The sequence below is a fragment of the Cyprinodon tularosa genome, unplaced genomic scaffold (genome assembly GCF_016077235.1).
Source record: "Cyprinodon tularosa strain WSP-4 unplaced genomic scaffold, ASM1607723v1 ctg1204, whole genome shotgun sequence".
Lineage (NCBI taxonomy): Eukaryota > Metazoa > Chordata > Actinopteri > Cyprinodontiformes > Cyprinodontidae > Cyprinodon > Cyprinodon tularosa.
This window is the reverse complement of record NW_024038009.1, coordinates 187,346-203,755: the sequence shown is the minus strand read 5'-3', so window position 1 is coordinate 203,755 and position 16,410 is coordinate 187,346. Positions and strand designations below refer to the sequence as shown.

Below are 16,410 nucleotides of genomic sequence, written 5' to 3'. Positions count from 1 at the left end.
TGAGTTTAGTGTCATTTGGAGCCGTTCTGAAGATATTCCGTTAGGTTATATCCAGGAACGTCTTCCTATGGGCAACGACTTGAAGGCACAAACTAAACTGTTCATCATTTATTCTTTATGGTACGCCAGCATTCAGAACATGGAGGCCAATCACTGTCCCCAGACATCCACCGTTAGATTTTTTATATTTATATCTTTTAAAAACAAAGCGGCGCGTGTATGACAATGTAAAAAACTGGCGTTCCCCTTTAAGTAACCTTTGAGTTTCTGATTATTAATCGATTCATTTAAAAAGTAACTTTCCAAACACGTTTCTTCCATCATGCAGCAGTGAAGGGATCTGCTTCACCCTCAGGCCGCCCTGCAGCATTATATCTGTAACATTTCTATTATGTTTTTAATATTAAAGGATTAAATGTAACAAAACCTTTCATCATCATCCTATATTTCTTACTGTCTGAATGTTTTAATAGCTCCTTATGTCTATTTTATTTTTTATTGGCATCATCTACAAACACAACATTAAGAATGAACCTAAGTTTATTTAGATATAAAATCACTTTTAAGGATTATAAAAGACATTATAACACTATCTTATCTGTAATTTAATAGAATCCAAAATAAACAGCCAGATTCCAGCATTATTTACACACATTAATGTTTTTACTAATTTACTTATAGACCGTGTGGAAATCTAGAAAAATAGAATCACTGTAAATAGAGTTCCTCTGTTTGACTTTATTCTATTTCTAGAAGTAGAATTAATTAAATAGAAATATTTTAATGTGGAAAACAAAAGTAGCAGATCTTTATCATCCTTATCGTGTTGTTATGATCTAGAAAAGAAATAAAAGCTGTTATTTATACCTGAACTGCCTCAAAAATGAAAACATTAATAGCAAAGAAATATTGTTAAAATGAATCAGAAATGTTGATAGTTGATAGTCTTTGTTCATTTTTTTTTAAACTTATACTTTTATTATTTTTTACAGAGCAATAATACAGCCACACATCAATGGTACAAAAGTTGACAATATACAGTTTTCCATAAAATGAACATCTTAGTTTGATATCTTATAATCTCAGCCTGACATTTGTAGGCTCATCATCCTAAAACCCTAAAATAAGGAAACACTTTGGGCGGAATAGCTAAACACCATTAGCCAAGAAACAAACTTGTTGGGCTTATTTACATCAGCATATCTTCTGCTGGCCCCCAGCGCAGAATAAAAGTGGTTTTTTAAGTCTTAATAGGTTATCTTTTCCATTTTATACAATTCCCTTACTTTTTGTACCCATAAATCGTAGGAAGGAGGCTCCAACTGCATCAACCTGGTTGTAATGCATTTCAGGGCTGCTGTAAAAAGAACATTCAACAGATAAGTTTTGGTCCGTCCTTGCAATCCCTCCGGTAATAAGCACCAACAGTAACATCCCTCGGTATAACCTCCGTGAAGATCTGGTTCATAGTCCTGTACACCTCATCCCAAAAGTTTTTTAGTTTGGGACATGACCAGAAAATGTGTGTTTGATTGGGGACCGCTGAGCCACAGTTTCTCTGAAACAAGCTTGGAGCTCTAGGATCCATCTTGGCAACAACATCTGGGGTCCTGAAATATCTACTAATAATTTTCCATTTATATTCCCGCCACGTTTTGGACTCTGTAACTCCATGTGTCTCAGTCCAGACTCCCTCCCATGTTTCATCAGAGATTATTCTGGCCGTCTCTGCCTCCCATCTTTGTTTTGTCCAAGTGGGATCGTTAAGGTTCATTGACAGAAATACATTATATAACTTTACTATCAATTTTTTATCTCCTCCCCCTTTCTGGTAATGAATTAGGAGGCTTTCAGGCTGTTTGGGAAGATTTCATTTTTTAATTGGGACTAGTTTCGTAACCTAATATTAATTTCGGTAACCGACGTATTCTAGCATCATTTTTTATTTTTATTTTGCGCTCCAAAGACGTGCACACAGATTAGAAAACACTCTCAGAAAGAGAGAAGGAGGAAGTTCATGCAGCACAGTTCCATGCGCTGCTATGTGAAAGAAACAGGAAAGACCAGACAGTTGCAGAGGAGCTGAGAGAGGAAAAGAATCAGCTGCTGCAACAACGCTGGATTATAAACATGTTGTTCACATCCAATCATTGGAGGGGACAAATAGGTCCATCCAACATTTTGCTAGGGACATGTCCCTATGGTCCCTATGGTCCCTATGGTCCCTGTGGTCCCTACGGTCCCTATGGTCCCTATGGTCCCTGTGGTCCCTACGGTCCCTATGGTCCCTATGGTCCCTGTGGTCCCTACGGTCCCTATGGTCCCTATGCAGACCTACACCCATGGGATGTGCTCTCTTCATCCTCTGACATGGGAGCTGGCTCGGAGCTCGTCTGCCTGGCTGTGTGTTTCCTGGACGGGGCCGCCTGTGGAGCTGGTTGACAGTTGCCTTTTGTATCTATGCTTCTTTTTCTATGTCTGCTTCTGTCTCCTTGAACCCCAGTGGGCCTCAGCAGATGGCCGCTCACACTGAGCCTGGTTCTGCTGGAGGTTTCTTCCTGTTCAAAGGGAGTTTTTCCTCTCCACTGTCGCTACAAGCATGCTTAGTGTGAGGGATTGCTGAAGAGTCAATGAGTCGATGCAATCAGCTGGTTTTCCTTAGATAGAAAACTTTTAATCAATCTGACTGGAGGATCTATAAAGTGCCCTGCAATGACAGGATGTGAATTGGAGCTATAGAAATAAACTGAATAGAATTTGTTTATGATTTTTGTAAATTCTTATAATGGAAGTTGATGAATTAACTCCATCTGCAGCTCATGGTCTCTGTTTGGCCGCCATCAGACAGTCCCAGAGTGATCTGGTTAAATAACAGGAAACCAGCGGAGCAAACGTGACGTTCCACGCTCCACAGAGTCCTGCTGAGAACAGCTGGAACCGCTGCTTCCCGCCTCCATCTGCCTCCATCTGCCTCCACCTAAGCTCTACAGCCAAAGGTTTGCTACGGCAGACAGCTATTGCCCCCCTGGGTGCAGGTTAGCCGCCATCTTCCCTCTGCTGAATGTTCTTCTTCCCCCCTGAGGCCAGCTGTCACAGTGTGCCGCCTGAGGCTACGCCAACCATTTCCTCCTGAATTCTTCCTCCAGAAGCGGAACAGGTCCGACCGCCCTGCTCACTTCCAAAGTGTTTTAGTTTGATTTCCATCGAATCATAGAAGGAAGGGGACTTCCTGCCAGCGAGTCGATCTCTTTTCCAGAGAAAGCTTCTGGAACCAGGCGGGGGGGTCAGTCTGAGCTGCTCTCACCTGGAATCTAACAGATTATCTTCCTGCTTTGTTTCAAACCCCCAAAGAGTCGCTAACATCCCAGAGCTGTTCAAACTCAGACCCGTCTCAGTGCCGCTGCAGGAGCCGACCCATCCCATCACACCACCACCTCTGTGTTGTTTGATGCCAGAGAGGCTGCACAGCTTGAAATGTTTCCTCCTGGATGGACAGGAGGTCTGACGGGTCATCAGGTCCATGGAAGGTCCAGGCTGTGGTTTATCTCCTGTCTGAAATAAGCCTGTAACCCGTCTCAGACCAGTAGATGGTGCTTTTAGAAACCTCTGCCTACTTCATGTGGTCTGATGAGTACAGAGGAACTGAGCTGCTTCCAAAAGAAAAGCAATGAAGCATCACTGCTATGAACGGCTTCAGGCTGTGCTAACTGCTAACAGCTGGAGGAAATTCAAACCACTCCAACGCGGCCAGAGGTTTACGGTCTGACACAGTTAGGGCTAACAGACTGCATGCTACGCTATGCTCCAGTAAAGCTAACAGGCTAACAGACTGCATGCTACGCTATGCTGCAGTAAAGCTAACAGTCTAACAGACTGCATGTTACGCTATGCTGCAGTAAAGCTAACAGGCTAACAGACTGCATGCTACGCTATGCTGCAGTAAAGCTAACAGGCTAACAGACTGCATGCTACGCTATGCTCCAGTAAAGCTAACAGGCTAACAGGCTGCATGCTACGCTATGCTGCAGTAAAGCTAACAGTCTAACAGACTGCATGCTACGCTATGCTGCAGTAAAGCTAACAGGCTGCATGCTACGCTATGCTGCAGTAAAGCTAACAGGCTAACAGACTGCATGCTACGCTATGCTGCAGTAAAGCTAACAGGCTAACAGACTGCATGCTACGCTATGCTGCAGTAAAGCTAACAGTCTAACAGACTGCATGCTACGCTATGCTGCAGTAAAGCTAACAGTCTAACAGACTGCATGCTACGCTATGCTGCAGTAAAGCTAACAGGCTAACAGACTGCATGCTACGCTATGCTGCAGTAAAGCTAACAGTCTAACAGACTGCATGCTACGCTATGCTGCAGTAAAGCTAACAGGCTAACAGACTGCATGCTACGCTATGCTGCAGTAAAGCTAACAGTCTAACAGACTGCATGCTACGCTATGCTGCAGTAAAGCTAACAGTCTAACAGACTGCATGCTACGCTATGCTGCGGTAAAGCTAACAGGCTAACAGACTGCATGCTACGCTATGCTGCAGTAAAGCTAACAGTCTAACAGACTGCATGCTACGCTATGCTGCAGTAAAGCTAACAGTCTAACAGACTGCATGCTACGCTATGCTGCAGTAAAGCTAACAGTCTAACAGACTGCATGCTACGCTATGCTGCGGTAAAGCTAACAGGCTAACAGACTGCATGCTACGCTATGCTGCAGTAAAGCTAACAGTCTAACAGACTGCATGCTACGCTATGCTGCAGTAAAGCTAACAGGCTAACAGACTGCATGCTACGCTATGCTGCAGTAAAGCTAACAGTCTAACAGACTGCATGCTACGCTATGCTGCAGTAAAGCTAACAGTCTAACAGACTGCATGCTACGCTATGCTGCAGTAAAGCTAACAGTCTAACAGGCTGCATGCTACGCTATGCTGCAGTAAAGCTAACAGTCTAACAGGCTGCATGCTACGCTATGCTGCAGTAAAGCTAACAGTCTAACAGGCTGCATGCTACGCTATGCTGCAGTAAAGCTAACAGTCTAACAGGCTGCATGCTACGCTATGCTGCAGTAAAGCTAACAGGCTAACAGACTGCATGCTACGCTATGCTGCAGTAACATGTTTAGAACTCTTTTCTTTATAAGCTAAAACAATCTGTTCTATTATGAGCTCGTTACGTTTCCATTAGCGAATCTGACCAAGAGTCATTTAGTGGAATCCTGATGTCTATTCGCTGCTAGCGATTTTAAAGAGGGTAAAGAATCATTTAAATAAAAGTTATTGGTTCCTGATTAAGCAAATCATTCAATAAAACATTATTTGACCAAATAATGTTTTATTCACCTCATGGATTTGCATTGAATTGGTCTGAAAACATTCCAGTTTCTCTGAATTAGTGAAAAGCTCATTTAATCCCAAATTCTTCCAGATAAACTTTAAACATTAAATTCATGATAAACTATGACATCATCATTATCATTAATGATGGTTTTCAATCCTGTTTCCCTTTTTGTTCATAGTAGTTTAGTTTAGATGAGTTTCACTTGTTTTTAGTCTTGAGTTTTAAAATCTTTTAAAGTTGCAGATCATCCGTTAGCGATGTGCTTCTGCGCCGTCGCCTCCTTATGAAACGATTAACTGATCTTCTTGAGTCCAGTCAGGCTGAGATCTTCCTTTATGGCATAAATTCATCTCATTCTATAATATTTAATCTTTAAATGCAAATTAAGGCCTTATTTAGGCTCCTCTGGGTTCAGTAAATGCAGATTATCTGTGTGATTCACAGTGTAAATATCTGAACTGATCACCTGTGAGGCGCAGACTTTGAGCGACAGCAGCTTTGTTGATCAAATTCTTCTGATCGTAGTGGAATGTGCTGCTGGAATAAAAAGCTCGCTAACCGGAGGGAAAACTGAAAGCTAATAACTGCAGGCGGTTCATCATCTGAGGGGAAGGAGCCACCAGCTTCCACAGAAAACAACATGATAGTAACTGCCTGCAGACAGAAGGACACGCCTTCTGCTCTGGGGGAGAAGGATCAGCAGCAGAGGAGGAATCATGGATCCAGGGAGAACAGAACCCATCAAGAACCCATAAAGAAGTCCAACAATGATGTCCTGAGAAGTTCTGCCAGAAACGTTTAGGCTGATCAGAATAAGTTTAAAACATCTTCATGTCTCATGATTTGGTTTTATGCAATTCAAGATGCTCTAAAACCACCTGAGGCTCCGCCTCCAGCTAAGGCCCTCCCATCGTTACGGCGACGCAGCGAATCCCGAGGATATGAGTTTGTTAAAGTCGGCGAAGGAACCACAGACGCTCTGGACTCTGGAGGAGCTGAATGTTCTGCAGCTGAGGGAAGATGAGCAAGAAGGTAGGAGCAGGTTCTGCCTGATGATGATGATGATGATGATGATGATTCTCTGAATGTGACCGTTTCAGTGGAGAAGAAGATCTTGAGTGTTGATGGTTCAGTAGCTTCCTTCTCCTTTTCTCTCCTGAGCTCAGCTGTTCTTCTTTTCCTGATTCCACATAAAAGCGTCAGTCTTCCATGGAGATGTTGGTTCCTCTCCATCTGTCCAGCTGAATAAATGAGTTCCTGTAGGTTTCAGGAATGTTTGCAGATGTTTTCTACCGTTGGATCCCAGGATGGTTTTTCCTTTAGAAACCAGAGGAGGCTCATTCTCCGGTTACCGGACCTCTTAGCATCGCATTCAGCAGCTGGTTCAGATAAAAAGCCTCTCAGAGATCAAAGGGGGAAACGGTGCAGCGCCGCAAGTTTTCTGCTTTGGCTCTCTGCCTGGTAAAACTATGAGGGATTCAGTTTTGCTTTGACTTGATGACAGATTCTTGAATTCCAGCTCTTTGTGCGTAACTATTCCTTCATCTCGGCACCAATCAGAAAGTGATTGCAAGGGTGTTGCTCTTCTGGTTAATAATTTGCTTAAACAATGGATGGCCCTGCATTACGATAATAGAAACGATTCTGACCTTCCTGCAGGTCCAACATGGTGACAACCAGTCTGACCGAGTCCAGGATGGTGATTGTTCCCATCACTGGTCCAGACGGTCCAGTTTTCCCTTCTTGGTTCTTGTAATCTGTCCAACTGGCTCCTTAGCCCATTCCTACCAGTGTCTCCACTTCTCCAAGGCAAACTTTAGAGACAGAAGTTCTCAGTTTCCCATGCAGTAGTCTTATTCTGCTGAGGACCAGGTTCTGGAGAAAGGGGGAGAAAAACGCAAACACCTTCAGGAGATCTTTGAGGACTGCACATGCCTCAGCTCTGGGTGCACAGACCTCTCTGGGTCAGGGGTCAGACTTTAAGCATGAAGGGGAGAGCTGACCGGGCGATAGTTCTGCATAGAGGGAGTGGGCCAGTTAGAGGAGACCTTGACAAGGATCCCTTCTAACTTGGGTTGGAGGGACTACTAAGGCATGAGGAGACATTCATTAGAAAGTCACATTTCTTGGCCTCAGTAGTGACCTGAAGGAGCTGAAAGCAGTTTGGTTCAGTGAGCTCTGTGTGGGCTCCAGATGTAGGAGTAGCGCCTGGTGGGGAACTACTCTGGACATTTACCCACACGAAGGCTTTCGATAATCTGGCACTGCTTTTGAGTTGGAGAGCAGGATATGAAGCCAGGAGAATGAGTGGAGGGACTGAGGTGGGGGAAACGCTGCTGGAGACAATGATGAACCATATTCCCATTTCCAAATATAAGCGACTTGTATGTGACCTCCTGTCTTAACTTTACGGAAGTAAACATGGATGTTAGCACTGGAGCGCATTTAGTGATCTTTAATTTCTTATCCCAACCTCAGCCAGTTCATTAACAACACAGTTTTTTCATGAAGGTTAAAAACAAAAACTGGTTTCCATTCTATTGTCCACCATGGTTGTTGTTTTCCTTCCTGCTTCTGCGTATAAAGAAACAGAATAGTGACCTTTTCAGGTCAGGTCAGATAAAAGATCCGGTTATTATCAGATTCAGGACCACAGAGCCAAGTGGCCTGGGTCTTATTCCAAAAAATTAGATCTGTGTTTTTCAGAATGTCATGAAAAGATCAGATACAGGTCGCACACGGGCAAGAAAAAAACTGGATTTGGGTCACTGCAGCCTGCTGGGTGAACGTAGCCTAATATTTACTACATTTCACCTTTTGAGACGGATGGTGATCAAGTTCTTCTCTTGGTTCTGTAGATCTGCAATAAACACATTTAGTCAGATCTGGTTACGGTGCAGAGTCTATTTACAGGTGCTGGTCATAAAATTAGAATATCATGAAAAAGTAGATTGATTTCAGTAATTCCATTTAAAAAGTGAAACTTGTATATTATATTCATACATTACATACAAACTCATATATTTCAGATGTTTATTTTGTTTAATTTTGATGATTACAAATGACAACAAATGAAAATCTCAAATTCATCATATCAGAAAATTAGAATATTGTGAAAAGGTTCAAAATTGATGGCCCCTGGTGCCACACTCTAATCAGCTAATTAACTCAAACCACCTGCAAAAGCCTTTAAATGGTCTTTCAGTCTAGTTCTATAGGCTACACAATCATGGGGAAGACTGCTGACTTGACAGTTGTCCAAAAGACGACCATCGACACCTTGCACAAGGAGGGCAAGACACAAAAGGTCATCGCTAAAGAGGCTGGCTGTTCACAGAGCTCAGTGTCCAAGCACATTAATAGAGAGGCGAAGGGAAGGAAAAGATGTGGTCGAAAAAAGTGTACAAGCAAGAGAGATAACCGCACCCTGGAGAGGATTGTGAAACAAAACCCATTCAAAAATGTGGGGGAGATTCACAAAGAGTGGACTGCAGCTGGAGTGAGTGCTTCAAGAACCACCACACACAGACGTATGAAAGACATGGATTTCTGCTGTCGCATTCCTTGTGTCAAGCCACTCTTGAACCACAGACAGCGTCAGAAGCGTCTAAAGAGAAACAGGACTGGACTGCTGGTGAGTGGTCCAAAGTCATGTTCTCTGATGAAAGTAAATTTTGCATTTCCTTTGGAAATCAAGGTCCCAGAGTCTGGAGGAAAAGAAGAGAGGCACTTCATCCACGTTGCTTGAAGTCCAGTGTAAAGTTTCCACAGTCAGTGATGGTTTGGGGTGCCATGTCATCTGCTGGTGTTGGTCCATTGTGTTTTCTGAGGTCCAGGGTCAACGCAGCCACATACCAGGAAGTTTTAGAGCACTTCATGCTTCCTGCAGCTGACCAACTTTTTGGAGATGCAGATTTCATTTTCCAACAGGACTTGGCACCTGCACACAGTGCCAAAGCTACCAGTACCTGGTTGAAGGACCATGGTATCCCTGTTCTTAATTGGCCAGCAAACTCTCCTGACCTTAACCCCATAGAAAATCTATGGGGTATTGTGAAGAAGAAGATGCAATACACCAGACCCAACAATTCAGAAGAGCTAAAAGCCACTATTAGAGCAACCTGGGCTATCATAACACCTGAGCAGTGCCACAGACTGATCGACTCCATGCCACGCCGCATTGCTGCAGTAATACAGGCCAAAGGAGGCCCAACTAAATACTGAGTGCTGTACATGTTCATACTTTTCATGTTCATACTTTTCAGTTGGCCAACATTTCTATAAATCCTTTGTTTTTATTGGTCTTCAGTAATATTCTAATTTTCTGATATGATGAATTTGAGATTTTCATTTGTTGTCATTTGTAATCATCAAAATTAAACAAAATAAACATCTGAAATATATGAGTTTGTATGTAATGTATGAATATAATATACAAGTTTCGCTTTTTAAATGGAATTACTGAAATCAATCTACTTTTTCATGATATTCTAATTTTATGACCAGCACCTGTATGTCAATGCAATTGTTCAAAGATCTACAGACATCTTCAGTTAGAGTTATTCAACATAAAACTTTTCACCCTTTTCACAGGGGAACAAGATTGCTGTCCCACTATCTGAGGAGTTGGTCCTGCGAGCGCTGAAGGACCTGGGAGACAATGAGTTGAAAGAGTTTAAATGGTATTTGCAGAAGCCTGAAACTTTGGGAGGCTTCCCAATAATCCCAAAGAGCAAAATCGATAAAGCGGATCGGACCGACATGGTGGATCAGATGCTACAGACCTACTGTGAAAGCACTCTGCAGGTGACCAAAAAGATCTTAAAGAAGCTTGACCGTAACGACCTGGTGCAAGGTCTGGTTGGCCAAAACGGGGAGGAGGTTTCTGGTAAGACACCTGGAAGATCAATCACTGGACATGCAGATGCTTTATCAACGTTTTCATTTAGCAGAACCTAATCTTATTGATTTTATCTCTTATTGCCTCCTTTAGAGGATTTTGCAGAGTGCCAGCAAAATCTCAAGTCCAGACTTTTAAGAGAGCTTATGGGTTCAGTGGAAAAAACCCAGAAGGGCCGAAAATCTAAAGCGAAAGAGGAAATCTACATAGAAATGAACTTGGCAGTAAAGGAGAACAAAGAGTTCAGCTCAGAACAGGGAATCAGGTACATCGAATCCGCATCCAGAAAACTAACCAAGGTAGAAAAAACTCTTGGTTACGACTCCATCTTCAGAGATCGGCTTGGAGAAAACAAAACAGTGAGAACGGTGCTGACCATTGGAGTCGCTGGCATTGGAAAAACCGCTCTGACGCAGAAGTTCACACTCAACTGGGCTGAAGAAAAAACCAACAATGAATTCCATTTCATATTTCCCTTCAGCTTCAAGGCACTGAGTGCTATGAAGAAATCCCTCAGTTTGGTTGAGCTTATCCATCATTTCTTTGCCGAAACAAAAGAAGCAGAAATCTCTAAGTTTGGTGAATTTAAGGTTATTTTCATCCTTGATGGTCTGGATGAGAGCCGACTTCCGCTGGACTTCCGTCTTAGCAAAAAAGTGAGTGACATTAAGGAGAAGGCTTCAGTGGACGTATTGGTGACTAATATCATCAAGGGAAACCTGCTACCCAATGCCCACATCTGGATAACCTCACGACCTGCGGCTGCCAGTCAAATCCCTGCTGAATGTATCGACTTGGTGACCGAAGTCACCGGGTTCAACCAGGCCCAGAAGCTGCTGTACTTCAGGAAGAAATGTGGAGACCAAAACATTCACAGCAAAATCATACCGTATGTCAGCGCCTCCCAAAGCCTCAACACCTTGTGCCAAATGCCAATCTGCTGTTGGATCACCGCTACAGTTCTAGAAGACCTGCTGAAACACAAAGAGAAAGAAGAACTCCCAAAGACCGTTACTGAGCTCTACATCAACTTCCTGCAGGTCCAGTTCAGACAGAAGGCAGTGACAGAGGCAGAGATACAGTGGAACCAGTCCAGCAAGGATAAGATCCTGACTCTGGGAAAACTGGCCTTTGAGCAACTGCAAAAAGGCAACCTTGTATTTTATGACTCCGAGCTTAAAGGGTCTGGCATCACTACCAAGTCAGTGTCGGTATACACAGGCATATTTCCAGAGATCTTTAAAGACGAGGATGTCAGTGACCAGGCCAAGGTGTGCTGCTTCACCCATCTGAGTGTCCAGGAGTTCCTTGCTGCTCTGTATGTTCATCTCACCTTCACCAACACGCAGGTCAACGTCCTCGATGAAGCACAGTCCTCTTGGATGGGTGTCCTAGGGAGGCGTAAATCGAATCCCCATCAAACTGCAGTGGACAAAGCTTTGCAAAGTCCAAACGGAGAACTTGACATGTTTCTACGTTTTCTCATGGGCCTACTGCTGCCATCCAGTCAGAGTCTGTTAAAGGGCCTGGTGAAAAAACCCGAAAACGACACCAAGGCCATCGAGGACGCCATCAAATATATCAAGGAGAAGCTTGACAATGATCTCTCTACAGAACATAGCATCAATCTGCTGCACTGTCTTAATGAACTTAATGATAATTCACTGGTGGAGGAGATCCAAAGGTTCATGGCTTCAGGACGTCTTACTGTGGACTGTTTGTCTAGCAGTCATTGGGCTGCCCTGGTCTTTATCTTACTGTCACAAAATGAAATCGATATGTTTGACCTGAAGAACTACACCTCTTCAGAGGAAGCCTTCATGCGGCTGATTCCAGTGGCCCGAAATGCAAAGAGAGCTTGGTAACAGACACATCTGCACATTTTCTTCATCAGTTACTTCAAACACAATCAAGGTTCAAGAACTGATTGGTTGTCTCTCTACCTTTTCAGTTTGAGTGCGTGCGAGCTGTCAGAGAGAGGTATCAGTGCTCTGAACGGGATCCTCAGCTCCCAGAACTCCATCCTCAAAGAGCTGGACCTGAGCTACAACAACCTGGGCGACGGTGGAATCCGGCAGCTGGCAGAGGGACTGGAAAGTCCAAACTGTTCCCTTGAAGTTCTCAGGTCAGGATGAAGGTTAACTACTCCATTCATGAAGTTCATGCAGCGGTAATAATCTCACACCACAGTACAAAGTTTTGCTTTGTCCATTTTTAGTCGCAGAGTTGTCAACCTCAGATCCGTATCCAGTGTTTTGGTCTGCATCATTACCAAAAGTGAAATCCAAAGTCTCCATCCATCTATGGCCCCACCTGGTGTTTTAGAAATAAAGATAAATTAATCACTTTGACGAAAGCTGGCTGTTCATAGAATCAGTAGATTACTTTAACTTAGAGTAAAATGAATAGGCCCATCTCATTGCATAGGCTAGTGGTTAACTTAACTGCATGCAGTGAAAGCAGTTAGCCTCACTTCATGCAGGTTGCATCGCTGCTTGTAGTTAGCCTCAATGCATGTAATTAGCCTCGATGCATGCAGTTAGCCTCGCTGCATGCAGTTAGCCTCACTGCATGTACTTAGCTGCGCTGCATGCAGTTAGCCTCGCTGCATGTACTTAGCTGCGCTGCATGCAGGTAGCATTGCTGCATGTAGTTAGCCTCGATGCATGTAATTAGCCTCGCTGCATGCAGTTAGCCTCGCTGCATGCAGTTAGCCTCACTTCATGCAGTTAGCCTCGCTGCATGTACTTAGCTGCGCTGCATGCAGGTAGCATTGCTGCATGTAGTTAGCCTCGATGCATGTAATTAGCCTCGCTGCATGCAGTTAGCCTCGCTGCATGCAATTAGCCTCACTTCATGCAGTTAGCCTCGCTGCATGTACTTAGCTGCGCTGCATGCAGGTAGCATTGCTGCATGTAGTTAGCCTCGATGCATGTAATTAGTCTCGCTGCATGCAGTTAGCCTCGCTGCATGCAGTTAGCCTCGCTGCATGCAGTTAGCCTCACTTCATGCAGTTAGCCTCGCTGCATGTACTTAGCTGCGCTGCATGCAGGTAGCATCGCTGCATGTAGTTAGCCTCGCTGCATGTACTTAGCTGCACTGCATGCAGGTAGCATCGCTGCATGTAGTTAGCCTCGCCTGGCAGTTAGCCTCACTGCCAGGCGAGGCTAACTGCCAGTGACTTTACTTTTTTCAGCCTATCAGCAATCCAGTGAATAAATAGAGATCAGTGATGCAGACTGGTTCATGCTGGATGTCCTGAAGGTCCTGATGACGGCTATTCACTCTGAGGGAAAGTTAGAGATGAATAAACTGTTCAGAGGAGCAGCTAGGAGATGAGCGTTTTGGTTCAAAGGCGTTCCGTAAAGTTCTGGTTAGGTTGGACCAAACACCAGCTGATTAGCCTCTATCCATTCCCTGAACTCCAAGTGTTGACAGAAGCGTTTTGTCTCCAGGAAGTGTTGCTTTAACCTGGTTTATGTGCTTCTTCCTCAGGCTGAGCGGCTGCAGCTTGACATGGAAAGCTTGTGATACTCTGGCCTCAGTCATCAGCTCCCAGTCCAGGCTGAAAGTTCTGGATATAAGCAACAACGATCTGCATAATGAAGGATTGGAGAGCCTGTGTGCCGGGCTGGAGAATCAGCTCTGTAAACTGGAATGTCTGAGGTCAGCTTCAAAGGTCGTCCTCTCTGGGCTGGTTTAGGTTTGAATCCATGTCTGACTAAATCACTTCCATTGATCTCCAGCCTTCATGATTCAGCGTTTATCGTCTGATTGTTCAAACATTTAGCTTCATCATTGTTCATCATTAATTAAACTGAAATGATGAATCATCTAAAAGCAGAAGTTGTCCTGTTTGTGTTTGTTCAGTCTTTCTGGCTGCCAGATCACAGAGGAAGGCTGCCACAGTCTGGTCACCGCTCTCCAAGCCAACCCGTTCCACCTGAGAGAGCTGGACCTGAGCTACAACCATCCTGGAAAGGAAGGAGTTCAGCTGCTGTCCGGTGGAGTCAAGCACAAGGAGTGCAGACTCCAAAAACTCCAGTATGAAAATACTAAAAATCTTCAGACATGCAGATAAACTTAAATTGTAGTTCAATAAGAGAATGATCCAGTTTTATTTTTTAAAACTGTCCTATCCTGGCTTCTTCTCATTGGCAGACACCCTGTCTACTTTTAAGGCTAGGCTTAAAACTTTCCTTTTTGATAAAGCTTCTAGTTAGAGTGGCTCAGGTTATCCTGATCTATCTCTATAGTTCTGCTGCTATAGGCTTAGACTGCTGGAGGACATAGGGACCCCTTTTTCATCATTCTGCTTCATTCTATCTCTATTCTCCCACTCTGCAGAATCTGTTAGTTCAATCTCTAACGTTCTGCTCTCTCTGCTTTTTCTCATAGTAGCTTCATCTGGTCTGTTCCTGTTTGGCTGTGACTCCATCCTGGAGAGAAATATCAGCTGTGCTGCTGCCATCAACACCTTTGTTTCTAGATGTTGGAGCTTGGCCTGTTTTCCAGTGTAGTCCTGTTTCTCTGACTGTGACTAACTGGATGTGCTCTCTTCATCCTCTGACATGGGAGCTGGCTCGGAGCTCGTCTGCCTGGCTGTGTGTTTCCTGGACGGGGCCGCCTGTGGAGCTGGTTGACAGTTGCCTTTTGTATCTATGCTTCTTTTTCTATGTCTGCTTCTGTCTCCTTGAACCCCAGTGGGCCTCAGCTGATGGCCGCTCACACTGAGCCTGGTTCTGCTGGAGGTTTCTTCCTGTTCAAAGGGAGTTTTTCCTCTCCACTGTCGCTACAAGCATGCTTAGTGTGAGGGATTGCTGAAGAGTCAATGAGTCGATGCAATCAGCTGGTTTTCCTTAGATAGAAAACTTTGAATCAATCTGACTGGATGATCTGATGTGAACTGGAGCTATAGAAATAGACTGAATAGAATTAAACTGGTTTCTGTGGGTTTGTTCCTGCAGAGTGGAGGACTGTGGAGAACAGAGGCTGCAGGCGGGTCTGAAGAAATGTAAGGAATGTTTGATTGAGGACGTTCTCCTCTGAGGGTCTCTGATGAATCAACCACATGGTTTCCTTCTGTCTGTCTTTAGATGCTTGTCAGCTGGAACTGGATCCGAATACGGCGCACAGGAACCTCCAGCTGTCTGACGACAACAAGAAGGTGACGGTGGTGATGGAGGAGCAGCCATACCCGGATCACCCAGAGCGCTTCGACCACTGCTGCTGGCAGCTGCTCTGCAAAAATGGTCTGACTGGGCGGAGCTACTGGGAGGTGAAGAGGGAGGGGCCCGTCATCATGGCCGTCAGCTATAAACGGCTGAGCAGGAAGGGGCCCACGGCCGACTGCAGGCTGGGCTGGAACGACCAGTGCTGGAGTCTGGTCTGCTCCGACCGGCAGTACTCCTTCTGGCACAACAGGAAGGAGACGGTCTACACGCCGCAGTACGCCTCCCTGCTGTCCCTCAGGGTGGGGGTCTATGTGGACGTCCCCGCTGGGATCATTTCTTTCTACGCCGTCTCCGCCAATGAAATGTTCCACCTCCACACCTTCAAGACCTCCTTCACTGCCCCCCTCTACCCGGCTTTCGGCTTCGGCTTCGGGTGTTGGTCCTACAACTCGTCCGTGTCTCTGTGTCAGGTTTAGCCCCGCCCACCGGCCGAGGAAGACGTTTGTCCCACAGATCTCCTACTTTCTGATTGATTTTGTAAAAGCGTTTTGTCCCTTTGTGAGTTTTCTCAGTGGAAAAGTTCATTTAGTTCAGTTAAGTTTAAAGATAAATTAATGTGGGTGGAGGGAAGGAGGTGGGGGGGTTACGTTGAGCTGAATTAAAACCGTTTTTGTATCTAATGATCTCTAAAATTTTACAAGAAGTTAATATTTCTCTAGAATGTCTCTTTCAGTCTTTCAGTCTTCTTTTTTTGGTGTCTCAATTCTATTCAGTTTATTTCTGTAGAGCCAATTCAAACACAAGTCATCTGAAGGCACTTTACAGTTAGGGGGGGGGGGTGGACTCAAACCGGCGACGGCTGCGTTGGGACTGAGGCTTTCTAACATGGCCGCCCCTCTTCCTGCAAACCACACAGACTGTGATGATTTCTCTGCTTTGTCTTCTTGGTGTTTGGAAATACTGATGTCCTGTTTGAATCAGTCGGTTTT

The 16,410-nt window shown here is 44.5% G+C and overlaps 1 protein-coding gene across 1 annotated transcript; it reads left to right on the top strand.

Annotated features, from left to right (window-relative positions):
• Positions 1 to 6,222: 6,222 nt before the first annotated feature.
• Positions 6,223 to 16,125, top strand: LOC119776328 (NACHT, LRR and PYD domains-containing protein 12-like). The gene is made up of 8 exons (XM_038274688.1): positions 6,223 to 6,379; positions 9,941 to 10,235; positions 10,341 to 12,108; positions 12,199 to 12,372; positions 13,743 to 13,913; positions 14,118 to 14,291; positions 15,215 to 15,261; positions 15,344 to 16,125. The coding sequence occupies exons 1-8, from the start codon at positions 6,368 to 6,370 to the stop codon at positions 15,895 to 15,897; spliced, it is 3,195 nt and encodes a 1,064-aa protein (XP_038130616.1). The 5' UTR covers positions 6,223 to 6,367; the 3' UTR covers positions 15,898 to 16,125.
• Positions 16,126 to 16,410: the final 285 nt, after the last annotated feature.